The 27,621-nt window shown below is 45.2% G+C and overlaps 1 protein-coding gene across 2 annotated transcripts; it reads right to left on the bottom strand.

Moving 5' to 3' along the window:
- nyap2b (neuronal tyrosine-phosphorylated phosphoinositide-3-kinase adaptor 2b) lies at positions 1 to 27,310 on the bottom strand. 2 transcript variants are annotated; one of them, XM_031809743.1, is made up of 7 exons: positions 26,453 to 27,256; positions 22,978 to 23,181; positions 12,902 to 13,224; positions 8,911 to 9,990; positions 5,682 to 6,725; positions 4,682 to 4,779; positions 1 to 2,507 (listed from the first exon to the last, which is right to left on the bottom strand). In XM_031809743.1, exons 2-7 carry the CDS (start codon positions 23,154 to 23,156, stop codon positions 2,292 to 2,294), a joined length of 2,940 nt encoding a protein of 979 aa, XP_031665603.1. In that variant the 5' UTR covers positions 23,157 to 23,181; positions 26,453 to 27,256; the 3' UTR covers positions 1 to 2,291. The 2 variants fall into 2 exon arrangements, with proteins under 2 accessions (XP_031665603.1, XP_020323312.1); XM_020467723.2 differs by having other exon boundaries at positions 3 to 2,507; positions 22,978 to 23,178; positions 26,453 to 27,310.
- Positions 27,311 to 27,621: the final 311 nt, after the last annotated feature.

The following is a 27,621-nucleotide window of genomic DNA, read 5'->3' as shown; positions in this document are numbered from 1 at the left end:
TCTTCCACAGCGGGTTGAAGTTCATATTTATTTCTATCGACAACAGAACCCATGTGACAATCAGCATACAGTACTTCATATTCGCAAACATTTTTTTTCTTCTTTTCCTTTTTAGAAATAAGACAGATGACTCTGACAGTGCTGTGCTCTCTCTACCTTTCACAGTGCTGTGCTCTCACTACCTTTCACAGTGCTGTGCTCTCTCTACCTTTCACAGTGCACATATTCTATACAGACACAAAAGAGATTGTACATCGTTATACATTTCAGACCTGCGCCGACCAACCGTGTGGGGCAGAAAAGTTCATGTTTACAACAATCATTTCAGAGTTGACCTGCATACAGTGTAGCTTGGCACACACTAACACACACTAACACACACTCACACACACATACAGGTATAAAGGACTCGGTGGGGACCTCCGTGTTGATTTCTCAATGAAGGGGTACTGCACTGGCTTAACCAGTTAGGTTGTTCATGCTACTCCTAGGTTTCCTTTCCTCCATTCCTGTAGGACTGCTGCTCATGTCTGCCAATGAATGGACAGATTTGGGGATCTAGTCGTTTATTGGTCTCTCACCCATGTTATTCCCCAACAGCACTACAGTACACTGCACCTTAAACAACCTCAAAGGGATTCATCGCTTGATGTAGGACCATCCCCCAACACAGATCTATAGTTAGATTACCCAAATCCTAACCTTAACCTAGGAGATCATTAAGAAATCTGGCCCTGGAGCAACTGTTAGAGGCAACTCCTGAGTCACCCATGACTTCAGTCACACCCCTATTGCCCATGCAGGTGCATGCTGGTCTATGGAGGACAGGAATAGGAGGGGGGGTACATCTAAAACAGTTTGGCAATGTAGACATTGCATTTCTTACGTGCAAAAGATAACCTCTTTAGATGATGTAGAAGGTAGAGGGGGAGTGGAGGGGTAGCTGGACATGGATCCAGCCTAATTGAGTGTGATGGAGGATGATGGGTAGTGCAGTTTTTCATTATTAATCTTTACTTTACAAAGCCTTGATCTGTAGGCCCTTGTGTAACCCATGTCCTTATACTTGGGCAGAGCTGTGGCCACCCTATAGGTCCTTATCATCTGATCCCTAAAATGGATGCTGCCAAGCAGCCAATCACAGGGGACAATGCGTCACAGACAGCCAGTCACGGATGACGGCATGTCACAGACAGCCAATCATCTGCGATCATACCACCCAGCCAACCAGTGATAACGTATTACATGGCACGTCTCTACTACTCTACATTTTACCCAAAAATATATAAGCACATTTTTCCAAAGTTATTTCTCAAGCAAGTGCATAAAATACACATATTCTGCCGTAAGTTTAAGTTTTTGTCTAAAAGTTCAGGTGTGGATTGTTCCGGCTGGTTGTTGGTGTGGATTGAGTTCCGTATCTACTCTGTGGGAAGATACCCTCAATGTGCCTGGCAGAGTATGAGAGCTGACCTGTGCCAGCTATTGCCACCAACCCATATTAGATAACCAACCCTTGCAAAGTGCAACCTCACCAACAATTTACCTCAGCAGGCTGGTTTGGGATAATAGGTTTGTCCTTAGGTTTATCTCCCTGACCCACCCTCGTTTCTATCTTAGTGTTGTGTACTATGTACATGCTAGCCAACCCATCTCATAACAAATAAATCCTTGTCAAAGGCTCTGACTGACTACACAGCTTGTAAACTTACAAACTGAAGCACAAGATTCCTGACCTGTTCTAGGACTAAGTATTGTACATACTATAACACATTGGCCCAAGGGCTAATGGCAACCAGAGCCATGTATTTAGATCGAAATATATGGCTCTGATAGTCAGAATATCCTCCATTCAAAAGAGTGCTTTGAGTACTGGAAATTCATTGAGCATTTGGCATAAATAATTATCCGTGATAGATTATGCTTTAGAATGTAAAATACCAAAACGAAAACGTAAAAGAAACATTGGATTGCTCTACATCTACATAGTTTTTGCTGCTTTATCCCTTTTTGTTTAGAAAATATTTATTCGTACTAAGTATTTTACATGGAGTCACTTGAAATAGAAAAATATCAAATATCACCAGTGATGATGAGAAAACATTACAACCTGAACAAGCGGAAATATTGCTATGGTAACCACCATTGTCCTTTGACATCAGCGATCCCCTCCCTGCTCTTATTGGCTGCCCCTGACCCCCGAGATGCGGAGTAGGCCAATCAGTAGGCACAAAGTCTAGATGGGGATTGGGCGTGGGGCCAAGTGGGTTATAGTTAATCATTGGTTATAGTCAGATGGCTGTGTCCCAGAACACAGTGGTCTGTGTGGGGTACGGGGGCGGCTGGATCTTTTTGGCCCCGTTGTTCTTCTGCTTGCACAGGTTCCTGTCCGGGTGGTTTCTGTCTGGGGGCCGCTGCCTGGAGCGGATCTCCATGCATAGGGTGCGCTTCCTCTCGATCTGCTCCAGCATGGTGCTGTCCCCACACATCCACGGCATCTGGGGTACCTGGGGAAAAGTGGAGAAGAGCAGTAGGCAACCAGGGAAAGTAAATCAAGCACTTCCCAAGAATGAAAGAAAACAAATAGATATTGATCCAGGTCTGCAGTAGGGGCCAATCTTTTTTATTATTAGTTTTAAAAAATCCACCTTTTTTAACCAGGTAAGTCAGTTGAGAACAAGTTATCATTTACAACTGCGACCTGGCCAAGATAAAGCAAAGCAGTGTGACACAAACAACCACACAGAGTTACACATGGAATAAACAAACAGTCAATAACACAATAGAACAGTCTATATACAGTGTGTGCAAATGAAGTAAGATTAGGGAGCTAAGGCAATAAAAAGGCCGGCCATAGTGGTGAAATAATTACAATTTAGCAATTATTGGAGTGACAGATGTGCAGAAGATGAATGTGCAAGTCGAGATATTATATATGGGGATGAGGTAGTTGGGGGGGGGGGGGGGGCTATTTACAGATGACCTATGTACAGGTGCAATGATCTGTAAGCTGCTCTGATAGCTGATGGTTAAAGTTAGTGAGGGAGATATGAGTCTCCAGCTTCAGTGATTTTTGCTCCAGTCATTGGCAGCAGAGAACTGGAAGGAAAGGCGGCCAAAGGGGGAATTGGCTTTGGGGGTGACCAGTGAAATATACCTGCTGGAGCGCGTGCTACGGGTGGGTGCTGCTAAGGTGACCAGTGAGCTGAGATAAGGTGGGGCCTTACCTAGCAAGGACTTATAGATGACCTGGAGCCAGTGGGTTTGGCAACGAATTTGAAGCGAGGGCCAGCCAACGAGAGCATACAGGTTGCAGTGGTGGGTAGTATATGGGGCTTTGGTGACGAAAAGGATGGCACTGTGATAGACTGTATCCAATTTGCTGAGTAGAGTGTTGAAGGCTATTTTGTAAATGACATCGCCGAAGTCGAGGATCAGTAGGACAGTCAGTTTTATGAGGGTATGTTTGGCAGCATGAGAGAAGGATGCTTTGTTGTGAAATAGGAAGCCGATTCTGGATTTAATTTTAGATTGGAGATGCTTAATATGAATCTGGAAGGAGAGTTTACAGTCTAACCAGACACCTAGGTATTTGTAGTTGTCCACATATTCTAAGTCAGTGCTGTCCAGAGTAGTGATACTAGGCAGGTGGGCAGGTGCGGGCAGCGATCGGATGAAGAGCATGCATTTAGTTTTACTTGCATTTAAGAGCAGCTGGAGGCCACGGAAGGAGAGTTGTAAGGGCATTGAAGATCGTCTCGAGGTTAGTTAATGCAAAGAATGGCCAAAAGAAGGGCCAGAAGTATACAGAATGGTGTCGTCTGTGTAGATGTGGATCAGAGAATCACCAGCTTCAAGAGCAACATCATTGATGTATACAGAGAGAATTGAACCCTGTGGCACCCCCATAGAGACTGCCAGAGGTCCGGACAACAGGCCCTCCGATTTGATACACTGAACTCTGTCTGAGAAGTAGTTGGTGAATCGGGCGAGGCAGTCATTTGAGAAACCAAGGCTGTTGAGTCTGCCAATAAGAATGCGGTGATTGACAGAGTCGAAAGCATTGGCCAGGTCGATGAATACGGCTGCACATTATTGTCTTTTGTCGATGGCGATTATGATATTGTTTAGGACCTTGAGCATAGCTGAGGTGCACTCATGACCAGCTCATGACCAGCTCGGAAACCAGATTGCATAGCGGAGAAGGTATGGTGGGTTTCGAAATGGTCGGTGATCTGTTTGTTAACTTGACTTTCGAAGACCTTAGAAAGGCAGGGTAGGATAGATATAGGTCTGTAGCAGTTTGGGTCTAGAGTGTCTCCCCCTTTGAAGAGAAGGATGACTTCGGCAGCTTTCCAATCTTTGGGGATCTCAGACGATACGAAAGAGAGTTTGAACAGGCTAGTAATAGGGGTTGCAACAATTTCGGCGGATCATTTTAGAAAGAGAGGGTCCAGATTGTCTAGCCCGGCTGATTTGTAAGGGTCCATATTTTGCAGCTCTTTCAGAACGTCAGCTATCTGGATTTGGGTGAAGGAGAAATCAGGGAGGCTGCGGGGGGTGCAGAGCTGTTGACCGGTGTAAGGGGCAGCCAGGTGGAAAGCAAGGCCAGCCGTAGAATAATGTTTATTGAAATTCTCGATAATTGTAGATTTATTGGCAGCATATCTCATCGAATTACCTGTGCCTCTGGTGCTTGCCTCTGTGGGGTCCCCAAGGGAGAGGGTGTAACTGGGGCAGAGAAGGAGCGGCCATACTTCGGAAGTGCTGGTTTCAGTTCTATAAAGAGGGACAATGCATTTAAATTAATACGTTTAGCTCACTCTTTTAATAGTTTATATGCAACAAAACTAAAAGTTATGGTGAAGCAATACACAGTTATAAGCCTAATCACAATTGCAAACCCTTACCAATCATCTCTCAGCATGTTTTATGTCTTATCTATAAGATAACACTTGGAATCACATTTCATTTTATGTTGTGTAGCCTAGGCTTCTAGCTATTTAGACTACAGTGTGTTTCAAAGGGCACCTGCACCTGGTCTCAGTATTCGCGCCAAAACCATAGAAAATCACCTTTCTTGAGTTTGAAACTGCACCCTGATGAGAACAGTTGGCCTAGGTAAGTTTCTTATTTCGTGTGAAATGTGTAAAATTGTGTTTGTTCTTTTAATTTTCAAACTTTACTGATTTAGTATGAAATATCCTTATAATTAATTCAAATTGTCTTCAAATGACAATCAAGGTGACGGACAATATGCTAACTAAATTAGCCTAGCAAGCTAGATAACAAGCACACTCAAAATATGTTTTATTGTCACACACCGGATAGGTGCAGTGAAATGTGTTGTTTTACAGCATGTGTCAAACTCATTCCACAGAGGGCCGAGTCACCCGAGTGCCTACGGGTTTTTACTCCACCCTTGTACTTGATTGAAGAACTACCTTTGTTTTATGTACATTTTAGTTACCCATGTAACCCAGTCAGAGAATGTTCAAATTGTTTGATTATGGATATGCTACTTGCATGTTATTGCAATCAACAGTATAGCATCTCTAAACTTTGCAGATTATTGTGCTTGATGAGGACATGCTTAGTGCGTGTCAATCATTTACCACAGCCACTTCCTGGTGTCTGGTTGTGTTGAGCTGCATGTGCAATTTAAATGAGGCTATCCTCACCTGTATTGCCAGTTCCCAACATCATTGGCGGACTGCCAGCAGGTCTTCCATGCCGAGTTGGTGTGGCTGTCGATGATTGTTGCCCTGATACACCGTTCTTCTCTTGTGCTTTTGATTGCTCAAAGTTGTAGGTCCCCCTATCTCTGCTATCACGCCTGGGCAAGACATCTGAGCTGTAACCCACCCGGTCTTTGTCGCGCCTAGGATCTACCCCATTGGCACTCTTGCCATAGCTATCGCGCCGGGGGGGCAGTTCTGAGCCATTGCAGCTTCTGTCCTTGCTGTCACGCCTGGCTTCAAGGCCATGTCTGGCGGACTCTTTGATGTCCTGTCGGGGTAAGAGCTCCATTCCATTGTAACTTCGTTCTTTGCCCTCTTGTCTAGACTCCTGGCCGTAGCTCGCCCTGTCTCGGTCTTTGCTATTACGTCTGCACTCAAGGCCATTTCTGGGTGAATCTTTGCAATTTTGTCTGGGTAGGAGCTCTGGTGGCTGATCAATTCGTTCTTTGCTGTCATGTCTCGAATCCATTTCGTTCCTGGTTCGGTCTTTGCTATCTTGCCTGGGTAGAAGTTCCGGTGGGTTCTGGTGGCTGAGCCTTTCTTTGCTGTCTGGTCTGGACTCCACACCATTCCGGGGAGAGTCTTTACTGTCCTGCCTTAGTAAAGGCTCCATGCAGTGGACACTTCTGTCTTTGCTATCGCGTCTAGGCATCAATTCTATGTTATTGCAGCCCCTGTCCTTGCTGTCCCGTCTGACAGGCGGGGGCTCAATACTAGTGCAACCCCGATCTTTACTGTCTCTTGTCATAGGCAAGGGCTCCACACTATTACAACCCCGGTCTCTGCTGTCCCGTTTCATAGGCAGGGGTTCAGCACTGCTACAGCCCCTGTCCTTGGTGTCGCGTCTGTGAGAAGACGACTCTTTGCTACGTTCCTTACTCTCCCGTTTGGACTCCTTGCTCTCCCGTTTGGACTCCTTGCTGTGACTGTGCCGCTCCTTGCCCTCACGTTTGGACTCGCTGTTAGGCTTACACTTGGACTCGGCTATAACAGGGGAGAAACACAGTCAGACACCAGAAAATACCAAGTTTCTTTAAGTCCCTAGTTATTAGTTAGGCCTAGTGGTATCTACTGTTATTTCCTAGGAGAAACACTGTCAAAAACCTTAAGATGCCAAGTTCCTGCATGTCCTTACCAATTAGTTAGTAGTATACTCTGTTACTTCAACACAAAATAACTAGTAAACATAACCTATATAAAAATAAACAATTGTATTAAAGCACTGCACTAACGCTATATGGCCACTTGGTTTCACCCATGCGCTGTGGGTGCTATGAACCACTGGGATGAGACAAGGTCCTTTTGCCTGAATTACTGGGAAATGCTGTTGTTTCATTTGACAGATGTCACGGAGACATCCATGATGTGAATTGCATAGATACTATTACCAATGGGTAGGTAAAGGCTCAGTAACCACTTTCAATGCATTCTTGTTTAACACATTTATTTGCTGTTTTAATCGGTCATATTTGGTGAAATATTTCTAAATCAATGCAGTAGGTATACATGGCAATTGTAATTTTCTATCTCTTTCTGCTTGTCTCTTTCTATTAGGCTAAAAGACAACACAAAACTGTGCATCAATAAGGCATTACTGCATATGCATGAAGAGGACAGAGCCAACAAATGATCCCACAAGCCAAGAAAGCTAAGAAATACACAGAATTTGCATAAAAGGCTAGATGCAAACATTTGCCAGAACCACCAACCAAGATTTCCTACATTCAGAGAAGGTGTTACAATTCCAGGAAGTCAGCATCTGTCATAGATTGGGGCTTCTTTCTCTCTCCTGATTGGTGACTGTGAAGCTGTTTCCCTGATTGGTTCAATCTTTACTAGCTGATTGGGCCAAGATAGGAATAGAACTCTCTAATCAGGTGTAAATGTCTTGGTTGTCTCTTAGGAAGCCTACTGCTGCTGCACATGATCAGTTGGAAGCTGGAGTGACCTGCGCTGCGATTGGCCCACTTCCCCACAGGGAGGGATGCTGCAAATAAGAGAGGCTCCTTCTTCTGTTGCTATGACTGGGTTGGAGTTGGTGGTTGCTATGAAGCTCTCGGAGTTAAGAACAGATTGACACGTGCCCAGTCATTTTTTATGTATAGCCCGAGATGGGTTCAAATGCACTCAACCAGTGGGAATTCCCCCATGGAGTTAGTTGCTATGTTAGATCTCTCTCCAAATCATCAGCCAATCTGATAAAAACCCAATAACACACTTCACTGCTCTTGTGACCATAATTAAGTCCTGGATACCTACACACAATTTACTCTTTTACAATTTGTAATACAGTATTGTGTGCATATGCAATGAATAGCCTATGTGGTTTCAAACACAAATTCATATTTTATTCCTTTGCATTAGGCCCATTTAAATTTCAGGCCATGTGTCAACAGGGGTCATTAATTAGGAGAAAATCAATGGCTGAATTATGCATACAAATTAAATAAATGAATCCACGATTGAATATAAAGATTACAGGATGGTTGACAAAGCATGAATATGGAAAACCGGTTCTGAAGTTTTATAAATATGTATTAACCTCCGGAGTTGGGTAACTATCTGGATTCACCATTTGTGCAATTTTGGAAAAGTACTGCACTGGATGCATTGGCCTCCTGTGTTTAAACATGTTTACATATTTAAGAGTAATGCTGTGCGGTGGCTTAATGCCACTGCATGGTTTGAGAGGCATGCCGACCGCTTTACTCCCTAATCCGGGCCAGATTAAATCATATGATCTGTATCAATCTATGTTTGGTGGGCATAGATTAAACGGGCTCACGGAGGAAATGCTTGCAAAGAGCCACAAACACCCACCGCAAACAGCAGCAGCAGCATCTCCTAATTTAGTGGGATTGGAAGTTGTTTAACCAGATGAAAAGGGGTTTACACTGATGAGAACACAAATAAATCATTTCACAAAAAACTTGAGCCATTGCTGTAGTTTGTGCATCAATGTGTCAACAAACGTCTCAATGTTACACTGTGTGGGTTATGGCATGGCAGTCAGTTTGGATCAGACTGGATATTGGATACCTGTGGAGGAACTATTTTTTTTACTGTACCTCTATGTTCATATTGACTGATTCTGTAACTAGATTGACAAATAGATGATGTGATGCGTTGATTGACCGATTGATTGACTGACTGAATGATTGACACTCACTCTCCCCGGGCTCCTTCGACTTCCTTCCGCTGGTGTTCTTCTTCATCATGTTCCTACCGGCGGTGAACAGGTTGGTCAGCTCGTCCAGGGGGCTGGTCGGTGTGCGTGAGCGCCCCGTCGACACGTTCTGCATTGACCCATGCAGCCTGCCCCCGGCAACGCAGTCCTGGGGCGGCGAGCCCTTTCCGTGGGGCGTGGCAGAGGCACTGCGCGGCAGCCCGCCTGGAAAGGGAATGGGGGCGTCGAAGGGTGGCGCACGCATCAGGCTGAGGGGAGTTAGGCAGCGGCCCATGCTGACGGGCGAGGGGCAGGCTGAGTGGCTGCGCTGATAGCCGTGGGTCGAGGAGGCCGAGGACTTGTAGAGGGTGCAGGGCAGGGGCGGGGCCGACGAGCGACCCGACACGGTCAGGGTGGGCGTGGCGGTCAGCTCCCGGCGTAGGTGTGCCAAGGGGGGCTCGGAAGAGGAGGTGGGTGACTTGCTATAGGCACCGGGGTTGTCCATCATGGGCAGTTTGGTCAGTGCATCCAGAGGGGTGAGCGGGGACTCGTCTGAGTTTGGCGAGCACTGGGCTGGTGAAGGGGGGAACACCAGGAGAGGCGGCCGGTGGGTTAGCAGGTTGGGGAAGGGCGCGGGAATGTCGCAGAGGGGGATGTTGCGCGGAGTGGAGCAGCGGCTAAGGGGCTCAGGGTCCAGTGGTGCCGGGGTGGGGCAGGCGGAGCGGCATCCCGGGGGGTCCCAGCGGTAGTCCATGTCATCCAGGAGGGGGTACTTCATCTCCTCATACACCGACTCGTCCGGCTCCTCGTCCTCACTCCTGGGCGCCTCTGTTTGCCCCCCGCCCCCAACACTGGCGCCCATCTCGATGTAGACGGGCTCATCCGAGTCGGAGTGGTGGCTGGGGCTCTCGTCGCTCGGCGGCGAGGGGTTGTGCTCGCGCTCCGTAGAGGGGGAGTGACCCTTGCAGCCTCCGTGCTTCCTGATGTAGGACTCATCGAAGGAGGTGCTCAGCTGGGTGTTAGGATTCCTCCTGGGTTTGGGGGGAGGGACCCTCTTGCAGTCTTCGCCGCAGCCTTGTGGCGCTGAAGGAGCAGAAAAACAAAACGTGTTAGCCATATCATAGTAAACCTTCCCTGTATTATTACGTTTTACATGTCTTTGTTTTTAGGTCAGATATACGGCAATGTAGTAGTTAAGTGTATCTGAGTCAAACTGTGTGGGTTTTTTCAGGTTGGTATGACGTAGCGTTGCAGTGAATCCATTTGGGTCTTGTATATCACAACCATATAGAGACAGGTGTTCCTTTAGGCTAGATATGTTCTGGTTACAGTATATTGTAGCGCAGAGAGAGAGAGAGTGTATTTCTAGGTCAAATAGTGTAGTGTATAAGTGTGTCCCTTTTTCCCGTTGGTCAGATGTAAAGTGGAAGATAAGAGCTGGAACATGTCTCCTTCAAACTGCAGATTTTACACCTTTAATAATTCAGACGCCAGATGGTCCAGGCGCACGCTCCTCTCTATGACTCACCACCTCCATCACGACACACACACACACCCACCCACACACACACCATTCATCCCTTTGAAATCTTTCATGTACAGTACATCCATAACCTCAACCCAACCTCAACAGATTCACATTCATCATCTCTGAACTTAAATCTCTCCCTACTACACACACAGGCAAAGGGCAAATATGTTGTTTTCCTCCAACAAGTGCACATAAAAACACAGGTTGTAAATTCAACAGGGCTTTATATCCCGGCACCATTTTCTCAACCAGATGATAATAGCATATATATATAATTTTTGTCAGTTGAACAACTGAATGCATTCAACTGAAATGTCTCTTCCGCACTTCACCCAACCCCTCATTTGAGCACAGTCAGCTGTGGTTCAGTGCGTGCGTGTGTGTGCTTGTGTGTGCGTGTGCGTGTGCGTGTGTGTGTGTTTTTCAATTGTTGATGTGGCTATGTGTCAGTGTAATTTGTGTCTCCGCACTCGGATGTGTGGCCTGTTATTACTATCATTATGCTAACTGGGTTGCATGGTGGATCTTGAGATCTGTTTCACGCACAGATGATGAGTTCATCCTCCCCGCCTCCCTTCCCCCGCTCTCTCGCCCCCTCCCCCGTAGCGGATGTGTTTACCCACACCCCCTCTCTTCCTAGGGGAAAAGGAATCTAGGTCAATCGCTCCTCCTGAATGAATTCTGCTTCCGACTGGCCCCTCCCCCCTGCTCGGCGCAGAGCCTGCTCCGGCTCACGCAACAACCCTTCTTTCTGTGATGGACACCCCCACACTCCGACGGCGATTGGCCGGGACGCCTTAGAGCTCAACCGTTGCCGCAGCTTCATTGGCCCTCGCTGCCTGCCGCTGTTCTGATTGGCCGGGCTACGGGGGGTCTTGTTTCTGTGGGATGGTTGCCGTGGTGCAGAGGAAGATCTGTGCGCACACAGTGATCCCCTCCAATCTGAGACAGCCAGGGCAACTCCCTAACCAACCATCACATCGGCACACACGTCAAACTGCAACGCAGTCGAATGCGGCCGTATATTCACCTTTAAGTCTCTCACAGCCCTTTAAGACTAGAAGACTTTAATAGCCTGTTAATTTCTTCACTTGTTGTTTCCTTGCTTAGCAGGTGTTCTTTGTTTCTGTCAAAAAACAAAAAAATGTTTTCATGCTATTTGATATAGGTCTACAGCTGAACAGTGATTGAATGTATGGCTCTTATGCTCTATTGGTTTACATCCCAGTATCCACACTACTGATTTTATAGTGAATAAAGTTCAAACAAATTATATCTGATTAGCGATGGTTGAATGTCGATCCATTCAAATATACCTTGTCTCTGCTTACATTTTCTAGTACAGTAACCATCTTTTTTCCAATGTGTCCCGCTTCCGTCATTCGTTTCATTAATCTGCTTTCCTCTGAGATCTGCTGTTATTATTAAATTCAGGGGAATTGCCGATTGCATGCAACAACGACTTACAGTGACCTCTGACACTTTTTCCTCACAACAGACGCAGAGCGGATCACTTTTGTCTACCTGGTGAGGATTCATGCTAGAGCCGATCACAAAGTGGATAAAGGCTAAACGAGTCACACCAGGACATCAAATTCAGATCTCTCCGGATGTGACCCATTCTCGGAGCACATTCTCGTGCAAAATGTAAACTGGATCTTTGTGGGCTTTAAGGAGGAAAACGGATGAGCAGACACTGTAGAACACAGATACTGTAGGTTGCACATGCTGTGGGGAGGCATTTTCCAAGCGGTTAGCTTTCGACAGCTCATCAAAAAGGAGACCGGTCACTTTGCACGCACCCTTCCAACCTCCTCAAGCCTGAATGAGTTACTAGAGTCAGGTTGTGTTGCTGTGAAATCCACAGGAGGTCGGTGGCACCTTAATTGGGGAGAGCGTGGTCGTCTTAGTGGCTGGAGCGGAATGGGATAAACTGTATCAAATACATCAAACACACGGTTTCCGTTTAAAGAAAGTCTGTACGCACATCCGCCATCCAATAATAGTGGAAAAACTGTCCGACTGGGCCTACATAAACACCATTCATGACCGTCAGGAGCAGTGAGATTGAATGACGAAGCAGAGCCTCACTCACCAGAAGCCAATGTTCATCCGCATTGCTACACTCAACCTCATGTACACTCACTGCACTCTGGCTTGTAAGGGCTCATTCAGTCCCACTGCAGCGGATGGTCATTTGTTTACCGAGTGTGGGCCAAATTGTGTTGTTGTTATGTAAAGTCAGACAGGAATGCTGTACAGCGCTGTCACACATAAACCACTCAGTGCATATTGTAGTGTAGTGTTTCTCAGAGTGTTTCTCAGGTCTTGTGTGTTTGTGTAGTTGTGCGTCGGGTAGTATTTTTTCATAGTTGTGTACTAAGCCCATGTTGCCTTAGCTACGTTGGATTACAGGCTATAGCTAGCTACTTTGCTTAGCTAGCCGTGCCATTCCATACTTACCATCACAACTGTCCGGATTGGCCCTGCAGCCCCTACAGACCAAGGTGGGGCTGTGGTCCACTGTCTCAGAGGAAATGCTCAACTTGGTAGCCGGGTCCCTCCTGGGTTTGGGTGGGGGCTGCTTGCGGGACGTGGGGCTGCCCACTTCCTCCTCCCCACCGCCATTACTGCCCCCACCCACCGAGTGTAGGGACTGGGAGCGCACAGCGAAGCCCGGCCCGCAAGCAAGATAGGGGGGCACGGGCATGCGCTCCGGGGGGGGTGGCATTGTCATGGAGCCCATGCGCAGGAGCTTCCCCTCAGTCACCACCTCTTCGCCCGTCCTGAGAGAGAGAGAGAGAGATGTTTATGTTATGATACATGACGACTGGTCTGGAATCTGATAGTATAGGTGCTCGTGTCATAACGCACGACGGTACATAGAACTATCTTTGCATTCGACATAGAAACCATTTATTATGGATGGAAAACCAAGCAAATGTAACCACACTGAACACTATAAAGATGAAATGTATTGCTTTCAAATCCAAAATGATTGATCCAGAAATAAACAATAAGCAATAAATCGATCAATCTTTCATTCAAACAGTTGTAGTAAGTTACTGTGACAAAGATTAATCTATAAAGATAATTAGTCAACTTAAAACATCACCGATACATCAGTCCTTCCCTCATCTCTGGAAGTCTGCCCTTTCACAAGAATGTCAACCAAAAATAGCACACCGAGGTCTACTTCGATGTTTGTTTGTGCACGTGGGTGTGTTTCCGCTTGCCCTACTCTCTTTATGAGTGCTCAAATGATGCAAGCGTCAACAATGAGAGCCACATTAGTGCCACTCAGCCGAGAGAACCTCTCTGTGGGTAGCCATTGATTTGTGTTTAACCCTGGGCATGGTTAGCTCAGCGCTCCCAGCCGCAGAGACACAATGACACGATGGAAGTCTCCCCACTCCGGCCACCATCGATCCCTCTTTAAAAACCCGGATGATTAGCCTGAATGGAGTGGTTCATGTGGCAGAATGGGGCTTTAACAGTCACAGGACTGTAGAGTTGATTTCTGACTCTCTTACTGCCAGATGGTGGTGACTTTAGCTTCATTTCAAGTACAATTTTTTTATTTAGAAGGTCACCAGCAAACAGAATATATCACGGCGAAAGTTTAAATAAAGTTTGGAGATGATGAGGCGGACAAAAATAGGAAGTAGTCTAGCTGAATCATTTTTTTTTGTCTTAGTTTTTATAGCCCTATATCATCAGATATTGTCAGATACAAAAATGTGTTGATTGTGGTACAGTATATGGTCAACACCTTGAATACATTTTTTAAAAATCAGAGTAAATACCTGTAAGTCAAGTTGAAAAATGACAAAAGCAAATAGCCTTATTCTCTCTCCAACCACAAACCTACAGAACTTTTTGCACATGCACACACCCACTCACGCAGTGGCCATTCAAACTACTGTGCATCATCTGCTGTGGTGAATGTGTACTTCCTCCCTACTTATGCATCTTTCTCTGTTGGAGCTCAACTACAACTCAAACTCCTCATTGCACTGACACAGAGTTTTCACAATGTCAGTGGATGAGAGTTGAACCACATGTAATTCATCCCTGATGGAGACAGTACTCCAGTTGCAGAGTGCCTCTTTGAAAAGGTTAGAAAATTGGAATGACCAAATTGTTTTGGAAAATATAGAATGAATGTTCCATCAAGACCAATTGGACAGAAACAGTGATGTTGACATATTAGTATACTAAACCGTTTTTGTCCAGTTACTGTCATTGAGGGGAATCAATCATCTGCACTGAATCAGTTAGTTATAGGAAAACCAACCTAAAACCCTTTGTGTTTTGGTATCTTTTGGTGGTTTAGCCCACATTGTGGAAATTAAGTCCAAGAGTTTATCCATACATTAAGTCAATGTGTCAGTCAAAATACAAAGTTGGAAGATTATTGTGACATTAAGTGGCATTGTGTGCGTACAAATGCTTGAATGCATGCATGGGCGGGGGTGGGTGGATGTTTGCGTTTTATGTGTGTGTGACTTTGCTGACTCCCACTGACTCCAAGCCAGCTGCTGAGCAGCAGGAGCTTGCAGGGTTGGGTTCATTGGTTAGGGGCTTAACTTTGCCTAGCAACAGGGTACCCACGGAAACCAGACACAAAGACTGCTGCTGTCCAGCTCCGCACAACAAACGAACAGATGAGAGACTACAACTCCCAAGTTCTAAACCTCGATCTGTAGTTATTAAAAGGAAAAATCCACTCAAAACTATTAATTCCTAAAATTCACAGTGTTAAATAACACTAATATGTGAGAACTTTTTTTTGTGAACAAATGTTTCATTTTATTGTTATACTAAGATTGTATGCAACATCTGAAAATCGGTGTGGAAAACTGTTGCAGATCAAGTCGACTACAACACGCGCAATGCTCTCTCAATGGGCTGGCTGACTAGCAAGCTAGGTAGCTAGCTAGCAAATGTAGTTACACACAATAATACCAATGTCAATAACAGCATGTGAAGTAGCTAGTTAGCTGTAAAATCGCCTAAACAAACGGCACTATAAAATGTAGGAGTCTACAATCTCACCATGTTCAATCTACAGATCAGTGTGCCTCGCAGAGTCTGATATTTGCAACGGCCTTGCAATGGCACCATGCAATGCACCCTGGACTGAAGAGGCAGACAAATAGGAGACATGTGGAGGACCCACTGTTAAATTACACATTTCTCGAGGTAGGAATATTGAAGAAATAATATAAATGGCTAAATGGCTGTTATGACATCAGCCAGTATTGAAATCTATGTATGACAGACGTTTTTGCAATCAGTCTACAGAGAGCAGCTTTATCGCAATGCTATGTCATTGCGAATTTCTGCATTGCTTGAACGGCAATAGCTCAGATACACATGAAGACATGAAATGACCCAAGGGAATCGATAGAACATCGCTCAGAGATGTAGCATTCAAAATGGGTGACTCTTTCCTTGAACCTGTGGACCTCCCTTGTGTACAGCTATATGACACCTACCCTCCTCCAGCTACCAAACCTATCACACACCACCTGAGGGTTCCAGGATCTCAGGTTATGAATCACTACAGTGGACCGTGCCAGTCACGCACATGATGGAGGTAGCATTGAGCTGGCATTTTTAAAACCAGGAAGGGAAAAATCACACAGCTCTCAGTATGTATTCCTGGTCATGCCTTGTGCCCAGAGGAGCTTGGCACCAGCTGATGTTATGTAGCCTAGAAGACAGTGCCTGTTTCAAACACTCTCTTTGGTACTTTCCTATTATTTTTTAACCATGAACACACTAATCATGGTATCTGAATGGCAGGAGTTATTATTTTCCCTATGTACACTGTAAAAAATAAAGGTTCAAGTTGAAACCAAATAAGGTTCTTCAGGGCGATGCCATTAGGCAGGGCTGCCCAACCCTCTTCCTGGAGATCTACTGTCCTGTAGGCTTTCAGTCCCAACCCTAATTTATCATATCTGATTCAGCTAGTTAAGGTCTTGTTGAGCAGCTAATAAGTACAATCAGGTGTGTTAAATTAGGGTTGGACTGAAAACCAACAGGAAGGTAGATCTCCAGGAAGGGTTGGGGAGCCCTACCATAAGGGAACCATTTTAGGCTCTCTGAAGAACCTTAAATGGGATGGTTCTTTGAAGAACCACACACACTTAACACCCTATTGTTGAGAAAAATCTGCATATTTCTCAGGGTACATTTTTGAGTTACCAGTACCACCAATAACTGTGTTTGCTAGTGACAGAGACATGGTTGTTGCATTCATACCTTTTCAGTCCTGTGGCCTTCATCATGTGAAATCCTAAGTGAATGTGTTATCATTAAACATTTATTTTTTAACACAGCATAATTCATAAGGCTTATTTTGAGACCCTAGTTTTACCCTAATACAGTAGCCTGAAACTCATGGTTTACAGGCCACATCAGGCCTGAACGGCACATTATGCTATCTTGCAAAGTGATTCCTATTGGAATCCAGGAAGCGGGGATAGCCAGCATTTGCTTTCAGAATGACTGCCAGTGTTAGGAAGACTAAGATATGAGATGATATAAAGTGGAACAATAATTTCAGTAATGGGTGCAATAGCCTCAGTCTATAGTGACAGATTGAATTAGTTTACAAAAATGTATGTTATTTATATTTGAGTAGAATACGATTAATTAATCAATTGTGTACATGCAAAAACATAGATATTGAAACGAACAATTCCACCTGCAGTAGAGCATGCTGGGAAATATGATAACGATGGGCATGGTTTTGGTTCAACTTTGGTTATTGTCACCAATACTGGGGTTATTTTACACCACTGAGTGTTAATCTCTCTACGGTGTTAATTTATCTCCTGAATCAACACAAAAAGTGTTACACAGAAAAATCAACACCAGTTAATAACTCTTTGGGCTGAGATCCCGCTAACGGGATCGATATGACAACAGCCAGTGAAAGTGCAGGGTGCCAAATTCAAAACAACAGAAATCCCATAATTAAAATTCCTCAAACATACAAGTATTTTATACCATTTTAAAGATACACTTCTTGTTAATCGCACCACAGTGTCCAATTTCAAAAAGGCTTTACAGCGAAAGCTAACCAAACGATTATGTTAGGTCAGAGCCAAGTCACAGAAAATCACAGACACAAAAAAGCAGAAATAGAGATAAATTAATCACTAACCTTTGATGATCTTCATCAGATGACACTAATAGGACTTCATGTTACACAATACATGTATGTTTTGTTCGATAGAGTTCATATTTATATAAAAAAATCTCAGTTTACATTGGCGCATTACGTTCAGTAGTTCCAAAACATCCGGTGATTTTGCAGAGAGCCACATCAATTTACAGAAATACTCATAATAAACATTGATTAAAGATACAACTATTATGCACGGAATTATAGATACACTTCTAATTAATGCAACCGCTGTGTCAGATTTCAAAAAAACTTTACGGAAAAATCACATCATGCTATAATCTGTGTACGGCGCTCAGAGACCAAAACAACCCAAACAGATATCCACCATGTTGAGTAGTCAAGAGAAGTCAGAAATAGCATTATAAATATTAACTTACCTTTGATGATCTTCATCAGAATGCACTCCCAGGAATCCCAGTTACACAATAAATGTTTGTTTTGTTCGATAAAGTCCATCATTTATGTCCAAATACCTCCTTTTGATGGCGCATTTAGTTCACAAATTCAAACTCACCCAGGATCACTAGGAGCAGACGAAAAGTCAAAAAGTTCCATTACAGTCCGTAGAAACATGTCAAACGATGTTTTGAATCAATCTTTAGGATGTTTTTAACATAAATCCTCAATAATGTTCCAACCGGAAAATTCCTTTGTCTTCAATGCAATGGAACAGAGCTAACTCTCACGTGAGCGTGCGTCACCAGCTCGTGGATCTCTGGCAGACCTCTGACTCATTCCCCTCTCATTCGCCCCCACTTCACAGTGAAGCATCAAACACGGTTCTAAAGCCTGTTGACATCTAGTGGAAGCCTTAGGAAGTGCAATTTGACCCCATAGACACTGTGTATTCGATAGGCCAAGAGTTGAACAACTACAAACTTCAGATTTCCCACTTCCTGGTTGGATTTTTTTCTCATGTTTTTGCCTGCCATATGAGTTCTGTTATACTCACAGACATCAGTCAAACAGTTTTAGAAACTTCAGAGTGTTTTCTATCCAAATGTTTGGATAGTTTACTCTGGGCACCTTTTTCATACAAGCTACTCAATACTGCCTCCAGCCCAAAGAAGTTAATACTGGCCAATTTTCTGTATGCTATGAAAGGGACACATCTGCAGGCTTCCATATATTTCAAGAACCTTTAAGAATTCCCGAAGAACTGTAGATGTCCCGTCAAGAAACCTCCACTTAACTCAAAGGTTCTTTATCGGCTAAGAGTTCCCCAAGGAACCATACCAGCTGAGGAAGAACCCTTTAAGAACCTTCATTGTTTTCAGTATAGTAAATCAAGTGACGAGTTGTAGCTTTTGCTTTGAACTCATAAACGCGGCAGAAATGATAGGTTATAACATTATTGTTTTTTCATAATCATTTGTTATTTCTAGAATTGGAAAAACTTTATCCATGCAATGTGGAAATATGGCTTCATATACTCTGCAGAAATGACAATAATAATGTAATCATAACCAGACGTAATAATAATTAAGCTCTGCTCGCTCACACACAGGCGTCTGCAGGAAAGCACCCATGAACATTAACACATACAGAACTGTGTATGTACCAGGTGTGTAACTACTGGAGTGTATTTGTGTGTTATTTATAGGATCTTTGCCCAGTGATTGGCTGGAACTTAGACCACAGGTGCACAAGGAACAGTTGGATGAAGGGTTGTCGTCGGGCAGTTCTGGCTCTGTGTCAGTAGGCTACTTGAGTCTATGTGACATTGAATGCACAATAAGACACCAAAAAAGAACAGAACTAAGTTTGTGTGTGAGGTTTGCTGTGCATATCTATCTATCTGTGTGTGTGTGTGTGTGTGTGTGTGTGTGTGTGTGTGTGTGTGTGTGTGTGTGTGTGTGTGTGTGTGTGTGTGTGTGTGTGTGTGTGTGTGTGTGTGTGTGTGTGTGCATGTGTGACAATACACACTGAGTGTTATGGACAGACTTTTCCCTTACAATTAATCTCACACATAAACCCAATTATTTTGTTTGTTGGTGACATATTGCACATTCCAAGTCACATAGAGACACAAGTAGACACAGAACCAGAACTGCCCGACAACAACCCTGTGCGTGTATATCCCTGTGTGTGTGTGAATAACTACTCCTTCAGATACAATGGAAACACAAGTGGGATGGCACTGTAGGCAGGAAGACCCTCCTCACTCAAACCAACTTGGTGCTCTGATTGGCCTGCGGCTGTTCCAGCTGTCACCAGGCAGAACACATCTCCTGCTAGCGAGCTCTCCACACTTAATCTCTTTCTAACAGGTTTCTTTTCTCTCCCCCTCCCTCTCGCTCTCTCCCGTTCTCTCCCATTCTCTCTCTCCCATTTTCTCTCGTATATCTCTCTTTCTCCCCCTCTCTATCTCTCTTTATTTTTGCTTCTCTCTCTCCCTCCATCATTTACTGTAAAAATGGGTCGTCTCATTGACCTACTTATAGGCTTCGTCCAAAATCCAGCAATTTTTTTTATACTCTTCCTCTAGCTACTGTGTATTAATATTTTACATTGACAACAGCTGAGAGACGGATAGAGAGATATCAGGACACTAGATAGCACTTTCCTCAAGGCAGCACCTCCCTTGGAATGGGTACAAAATTAGGATGACATCAGACTCGCTGTCGGTGTGCTAGGTAACTTTTGCTGCCATGTGTTTATTAAGTGAAAAGTTATATGAGTTTCTTGTGCTCTCCACAGAACGTTTCGTCATACGACTGGGGGACTTGGGACTTTGTGCTTTAAAACATGCACTATATTGGTTTCTCAAACAGAACTTGCTCATAAACGCTACTCGTGTAAACGGTGCGGTGCATAGAAACATTGCAAGTGCAGAGAACATATACAGTTCATGAATGGAAAAAAGTTGCACTGCTGGCACCTACTATAATATTATGAGTCAACTGTAGTTGATGTCAGATTTACTATCAGAAGAAGACACTAAATGGCCAAAGCTGCACATACACTGCACATACCTGACACTCTCTACAACATTTTCAGAGCTTAACAGGTGAAAGCAATCAATGCCATACAAGGCTTAAAGAGTGATGACTGTTCAGGTTTGGAACACATTCCCTAGACCTAGAAAATGTCGCAAACACTTGTAGAATGAGAATCTGTCGAGGAACTCTGCTACCACTGTTAACATGTAGCATTGGAAAGCAACACACAACCAGACGCCTCTCTATCCATCTGCTGTCATATCTTTTATGGGCGAACCACACACTTGCCTCCACAGCGCCTACTTGTTCACACACAACCAAAGCACGCCGGCTCCACGTGCTGCCCATGTCGTGCAGCCACTTCCTATTCGCTCAGCTTTCGGATGCCACGTGGTGCCGCTACATAGCCCCAAGTAAGGACAACCAGTCTCCTCTGCCTCACTTTCACCTGGACAGAGGATGAAAGAGGACGCAAACATTTGCAAGACACTACTGACTATTCCAATGCAAATTCCAATGCTTTGTAGAAGTGTTTGTAACCACTGTATCAGATGACTGAAATTACAAACTCTCAGTTAGTAAATAATATTATGTACCTTATATATGACTGGTTTTGAGTTTTGGCCCAATCTTCCATCATTAGCCAGCTAACAAATATAGCCTAGAGTTCTGTTGATAGACCCTACATTAAAAACAACCTTAAACCAATCACACACTTAGTGCATTTATGTCCAATAGTGAATGTGGGCTCATCCATCAATTTTATGATCACAATCTCCCTAAATCTAGCCTGGTCCCAGATCTGTTTGTGCTCCTATGGTTGTTGTCATCTGTTTCTGCCGTCTTGCCAAGTCCTATTGTCATTACCATGCCAAACAATGACCATAAGGGTTGGCTGTACGGCACAAACAGATCTGAGACCAGGCTACCTTAAAACTACTCTCCATCAAGTGGAGCAGGCAGGGACGACCTCTAGCCAAGGACAAGTCCCAAATAAGTCAGTAAATGATAAATTAACTCTACTCCGTAGAGAGGCCCGCACCGACCCACTGGCACCCCAAAGTATAGCAATATGCCATGGCTTAAGGGACACACACACACACACTGTGAGCTCTTAACAGAAGGGACTGAGGACATGTTACACACCCAAGACACACACACGCGCACACACGCACGCACACACGCACGCACGCACACGCACACCCACTCAAGAACCACAAACAGTACACACATCCTTTCATCTCTGTTGTGTATGGAAACTCAACAGTTTGACCAACGCAGTACAAGCCTTTGCTCCAAATCAGAATAGCACACCATAATGCCGGGCGGAACACTACACAACTTTTAAAATCCTAACATCGCTGAGCCTCTCACATTAAACAACCGTCTTTCCTGTTGTGTTTTACATTGCCGACGTAGTGGTGTGCACCGTGCACACTAAACGATGTGGCGCAGACGTGGGTCACACACGATAAGGTTCTTCCCTTTGTGGTGAGGATTCTCGATACCACGCTGTCTCGTTAAAACAAGGATGTGATTAGATAGCTAGAACGAGCCATAGCTCAAAGCAGCCTCATAAACGTCAGACATTCACGCGTGTGCTACAGAGTTGAAATATCTAGCCAATACATTTTGAATTTAATAACATTGTGTGTCAGAGTCATTTCCCCTGCTCCAGTGTACACATTCTGGGTGATGCGATGCAACGTCATCATCTCACTGGCTACTGCAGATCACAGTTCTCAAATCTTGTTGTTGCATGTCTCACACTACAAGAGCATTGCAGATTTTGTGCCGATAAATTCAAACACGTTTCCAAATATTGGGACGTCTGAGACTGCTCAAAGAAGGGTCAAAGCCCTCAGATATTGTCTCTGACTCGTTCACATTAAACGAGTGTCGGTGGCGGCCGCGCGCCCCAAGTAGTCTCCGATCTCAAAAACTTATGGGCCAAAATCACATAGTGTACACTCAGCTTAAGGAAATGGAAATCCGAAGGCCCCCTTGAAAGATTGGACAAGGTGCCCTAAGGGCTCGTTTGGGCCAGATTCATTGTCTTGGAGGCTGTAATTGTAATTGTAAGAGGTCCGTGTCATCGGCAGCACAGTGCAACTTAAGCCTGCGACTTTACAAGCATATCATGTATAAGTGAGTCTATATATAACTGTATAAGCATGCGGTGTGTGTGTGTGTGTCTTCAGGTGTATTATAAGATGCATGACTGTCGTTGATGCTTTGTTACATTTAACATTAAGTCCTCGTATGGTGTGACATCTCACGTCTATAGACAAGCATGACGTGCCTGTATATTTGTATCATTTCTCAAAGGTCTGCGGCCCAGGTTTTGGAAGGAGTGTCCTGTAGGTGTACGAACACATTTTTAAGTCTCCTACCTCTTTATGGCTTCTTCCTGTTTTCTCTTCTTGTCGTTCTTCTCCTGTAGGTAAATCCTGTTCCTCTCATTCCTGGCGTGATCCAAATTCTGAGAGACCAGCCCGCTGTAGGCTCTTAGTCCGCTATCTTCAACATACTGGAGAAATCTCAGAGTTTCTTCCTCTTTGGAGCTCATCATTCTTCACAAGCGATCCGGCAGCCTTCTTCGAGAGGAAGATAGAGTAGTGTTAATGACAAATATGGTATAGTGGGCTCAGTGATGTTTACGGTGGCTGGTGGCTGTGTATGGGTGTTTTTTTTTTGCTTATAAATGGGTTGTTAGTATTAGTGGTAACAGTTGCGTCATGGCTGCGACCACAAGTTTCATCATTATCCCCCCTGGAGCATGGGAAACGTATAGTACAAACGCACAACTCTGAAGGGGCCCCACTGTCTAGTCGCCCTGATAAATGGCTTCAATGGATCAAGAACTTACGAATGAAAGAAGGAAAACAAATGACACACAACCCGAATGACAGTAGCCTTAGGCTTAGGATGAAGCAACATACAGTACTGAGAAGTCCTTCAACGTCACGTACTACGCATACAGAATATCAGGCATTATGCTACTGATTGCACTCATGTGCATTCCTGTGGTTTGTGCTGGATTTACACGTAGAACTGCTGCGGTTCCTGATCAAATAATCTGGTTTGTGCTTTTGCCTGCTTCTACACAAGATTATTCTTTATAAGATTCCTCCACAAACAGTTGTGCGTCACAGGCGAGCTGCGTGAAGGAGGATGCTCCATTGGGGGAAAAAGAGCCTCTTCCCTGACTGTCAACCCCTTTGCTTTCGCTCAAATGAGAGGAATGGACGGTGAAAACAGCACTGTTTACAGCCACATCCAAACGCACCATTGAGCATCTGACGATGGGGTGTGCGAATTCAGTGAGCTCGTAGATGCAGAGTGCACACTGTGCATAGATGCTGTTTGAGAGGGAATGTGTGTGTACCGGTATGTGTGTGCGTGCAACAGCACAGTGCGTCCTGCAGGAGTCTGTAGCAGAAGAGAAGAGAACGCACACTTTTATGTAGGTCAATGTTTTCAGATAAGCCTAAGAGACTTGTGCTGTTTACGTGTGAGCGGCACTGAGTGGACTGTGTGTGGAGTGGGGGGAGGGGACCTGGGGGACAGTGTGTGTGTGTGTGTGTGTGTGTGTGTGTGTGTGTGTGTGTGTGTGTGTGTGTGTGTGTGTGTGTGTGTGTGTGTGTGTGTGTGTGTGTGTGACGGTCTGTCTGCCCATGTGTGCATGTGAGAACGTGTGTGTGTGTGTGCGCGCGAGTGTGCGTGTCTGTGTGAGTCAGAGAGTTTGGAGAGCAGCCAAATGGATGGCATGGCTAACTTAGAAAGACCAGATAATTGTCTGGCACACTGTACCTCTACTGTCTGTCTGTTCTGTCTGTCCATGAATAACCTCGACGTTGGGGTTAGTGAGTTTAACTGCACGTGGGGCAGTCTGTTCCGGTTTGCTCCAGAGACCACTCATTTTTAAAAGGGCCCAGTTTTGAATCAGGGTCACAGAGAGACGAGAGACAGACCTAATTTACAGTACTGTGTTTTAGCTCGTGGCTGGAGCGCTACAGTTAATGCTGCAGAATTGCATCTCATAGTTGAAGTTTATCATTGATGCACAGGCACACGGCACTTTTCCATCTTTTTCTGAGTGCCGACCCTCTGCGCTGCATCTAGTGGTTGAATTTTGGTCCATGTACCACAGTTTCAAAGCGCAGTGGTTTCATGAAGCTGCTGAGTGGTGAAGCACTTTTGAAGCCCACTGTGAAATCTCAGTGTTGAAGTGATGAGTGGACATGTTAAGTGGATGTGTTCAGTGCAGAGGTAAAATTCTGTCAGTGACAGGGGGGGGGGGCAACACAGGATTCAAACACTGCTGGAGCTGAATTAAGCCTGCCTCTGTAATCCCTGTAAGCCTGCAGCGCTGTGCAGCGCTGGGATCAGCTTGTTTATCACACTGTTTTTCAGTAAAACCTTGCAGCCCTGCTTCTCCTCCTATGGTCCTGCACAGTTCATCATCTCTTCCCTTCCTTTCACCTCTTTCTTTTATCTTTTCTCTCATTTAAAATCAGCTATATCTGTTGGAGATGCTCTCTCTCCAGTGCGTGCAATTTGTTACTCAATCTTTTCTCTTAAAATGTTGTTTTGCAGCTCTGAACCTAACCCACATCCTATCTTTCCCTCACTACGCCTCACTTTTTACTGCCCTCTCCATCCTCTCCTCTTCTTAGGTGACATTGATTGCAACAGTTGGTCATCCAAGGCAGCCTTTTCCCCCAAACGGGAATGAAAGTGGCACACTACGTCCGTATCTAGGCAACGGTGGCACTGGGGGTATGGGGATATTCTCGAGCGGTGTCAAAAGAATTGCACAGCTAGGTCAGTGAAAACCATCCCTCATCATACAGAGGATCAGGTAACAAAGGTGAACCCTATGAAATCAATGGCACTGTTTGCTGACGACACAACAGTGGTAGACCTGATCACCGACAACGATGACAACCTATAGGGAGGAGGTCAGAGACCTGGCAATGTGGTGCCAGGACAACAACCTCTCCCTCAATGTGAGCAAGACAAGGGAGCTGATCTTTGACTATAGGAAAAGGAGGGCCGAAATGGCCCCCCATTAACATCGATGGAACTGAAGTGCAGTGGGTCAAGAGTTTCAAGTTCCTTGGTGTCCACATCACTGATGAACTATCATGGTCCAAACATCCCAAGACAGTCATGAAGAGGGCACGACAATGCCTTTTCCCCCTCAGGAAACTGAAAAGATTTGGCACGGGTCCCCAGATCCTCTTAAGGTTCTACAGCTGCACCATCGAGAGCATCCTAACCAGTTGCATCAGCGCCTGGTATGGCAACTGCTCGGCATCTCACCGTAAGGCGCTACAGAGGGTAGTGCGTACGGCCCAGTCCATCACTGGGGCCAAGCTTCCTGATATGGAGGACCTATATACTAGGTGGTGTCAGAGGAAGGCCCAAAGAATTGTCAAAGACTCCAGTCACCCAAGTCATAGACTGTTCTCTCTGCTTACAGTACCGGAGCAGTACCGGAGCGCCAAGTTAGGACCAAAAGGCTCCTTAACAGCTTCTACCCCCAAGCCATAAGACTGCTGAACATTTAATCAATGGCCACCCAGACTATTTACATTGACCCCCCCCCTCTTGTTTTTACACTGCTGCTACTCGCTGTTTATTGTCTATTCATAGTCACTTTACTAATTACCTCGACTAACCTGTAAATAGCCTCGTTATAGTTACGTCATTTTCTTGTGTAAATTTGGATTTAATTTTTTACTTTCGTTTATTTAGTAAATATTTATTTTATTTATATTTTCCATATTGCTGGTTAAAGGCTTGTAACTAAGCACTTCACGGTAAGGTTGTATTCTGTGTGTGTGTGTGTGTGTTACTTACAGTGGAGCTGTGTCCCTGCTGACTTGAGGGCCAAAGTGGTGTTCTCCAGGTGAGTCCAGTGCGAGCCTCTGAACAACTCGGACAGATCCTGGAGCATCTGTGCAGAATTCCACTTAAATCCACAGGGAAGTCCAGTAGCCATTGTACGCTCCCGACAGTAAGGCTTGCTCAGAGGAGTACTCCAGGGCAGGGGCAGTGCCAGCAAGGCCGGTGGATGCCCAGATCAGTGCTCCCTCCCCTGGGTAGCCGGAGAGACCCAAGCCCCCTGTCCAAACGATGCTAGACTCCAACCCAGGGGCCTGCTTCACACTCATCTGCACATGCTACAGAGCACGGGAGCAGGCAGCAGCACTGGACCAAACCCTAACAGCATCACACACACATCCTCACTGACAAACAGACAGACACAAACAAGCCTCGCACACACTCCTCTTGACTTGCAGCCACTTTCTGCAGAATGAATTCACACGCCGGAGTTGACTTGTTCTTCGTGGCTTTTTCTGTCTGATCCGATGAACCCTCGGCTTTCCAGGTGTGTGTGTGCCACAGGTGCAGTTCGTGCCCGTAGTTGAAAAGAAGAGCGGTGTGTGTATGTTTGTGTCAGGGGGTGTTCAGTCGAAGCATCCCTCCACTGCCTCTCTCATCCACACAGAGCTCCTCTCTGCTAGCCTGAGCCACAGCAGATGAGTCCAAGCTTCAGAAGCGTGGATCACAACACAAAGAACACGCCTACTCTACCTTCCTCTCTCTCTCGCTCACTCTCTCACGTTCTTTCTCTCGCTCTCTCTCTCTCATGGCCGTACTGCACCTACTGTGTGTCTGAATGTGTTTTTCTCTTTTCAGCACCACGGAGAGCTCTCTAATCAGCTGCCTGGCGTTGTGGGTTGGAGTAGAGGGGGTTGGGGGTGGGAGGGGCATTGGTGCCTCCGCTGCTGCCAGGGTGTGTCCTCTTTAAACACAGCCCCCCCCCCTGCCCCGGCAACCACACTACCGCTCCCTCCCTCTATCCCCCCCCCCTCTCTCGTTCAGCTTGTAAACAAGCATGGGATACACACAAAAACACAGCACACAATGAATACACTGACTTACATTCACATGTATGCATTCATACGTCCATACCAAACAAACCAACGACTCTGTATGCACAAATGGAACAAAAACAACAAATG

The sequence above is a fragment of the Oncorhynchus kisutch genome, linkage group LG30 (genome assembly GCF_002021735.2).
Source record: "Oncorhynchus kisutch isolate 150728-3 linkage group LG30, Okis_V2, whole genome shotgun sequence".
Classification (NCBI taxonomy): Eukaryota; Metazoa; Chordata; class Actinopteri; order Salmoniformes; family Salmonidae; genus Oncorhynchus; species Oncorhynchus kisutch.
This window is presented reverse-complemented; position numbering and strand designations above follow the sequence as displayed.

What these genes read in the sequence shown, in the direction of transcription:
- nyap2b (XM_020467723.2), bottom strand. Translation starts at nt 23,156, where the DNA reads ATGATGAGCTCCAAAGAGGAAGAAACTCTGAGATTTCTCCAGTATGTT. An exon ending in CAATCCGGACAGTTGTGATG is followed by an intron (nt 9,991 to 12,901) that starts GTAAGTATGGAA and finishes CTGCTCCTTCAG; the next exon opens with CGCCACAAGGCTGCGGCGAA. An exon ending in GTTGGGAACTGGCAATACAG is followed by an intron (nt 4,780 to 5,681) that starts GTGAGGATAGCC and finishes CCCTCTTTATAG; the next exon opens with AACTGAAACCAGCACTTCCG.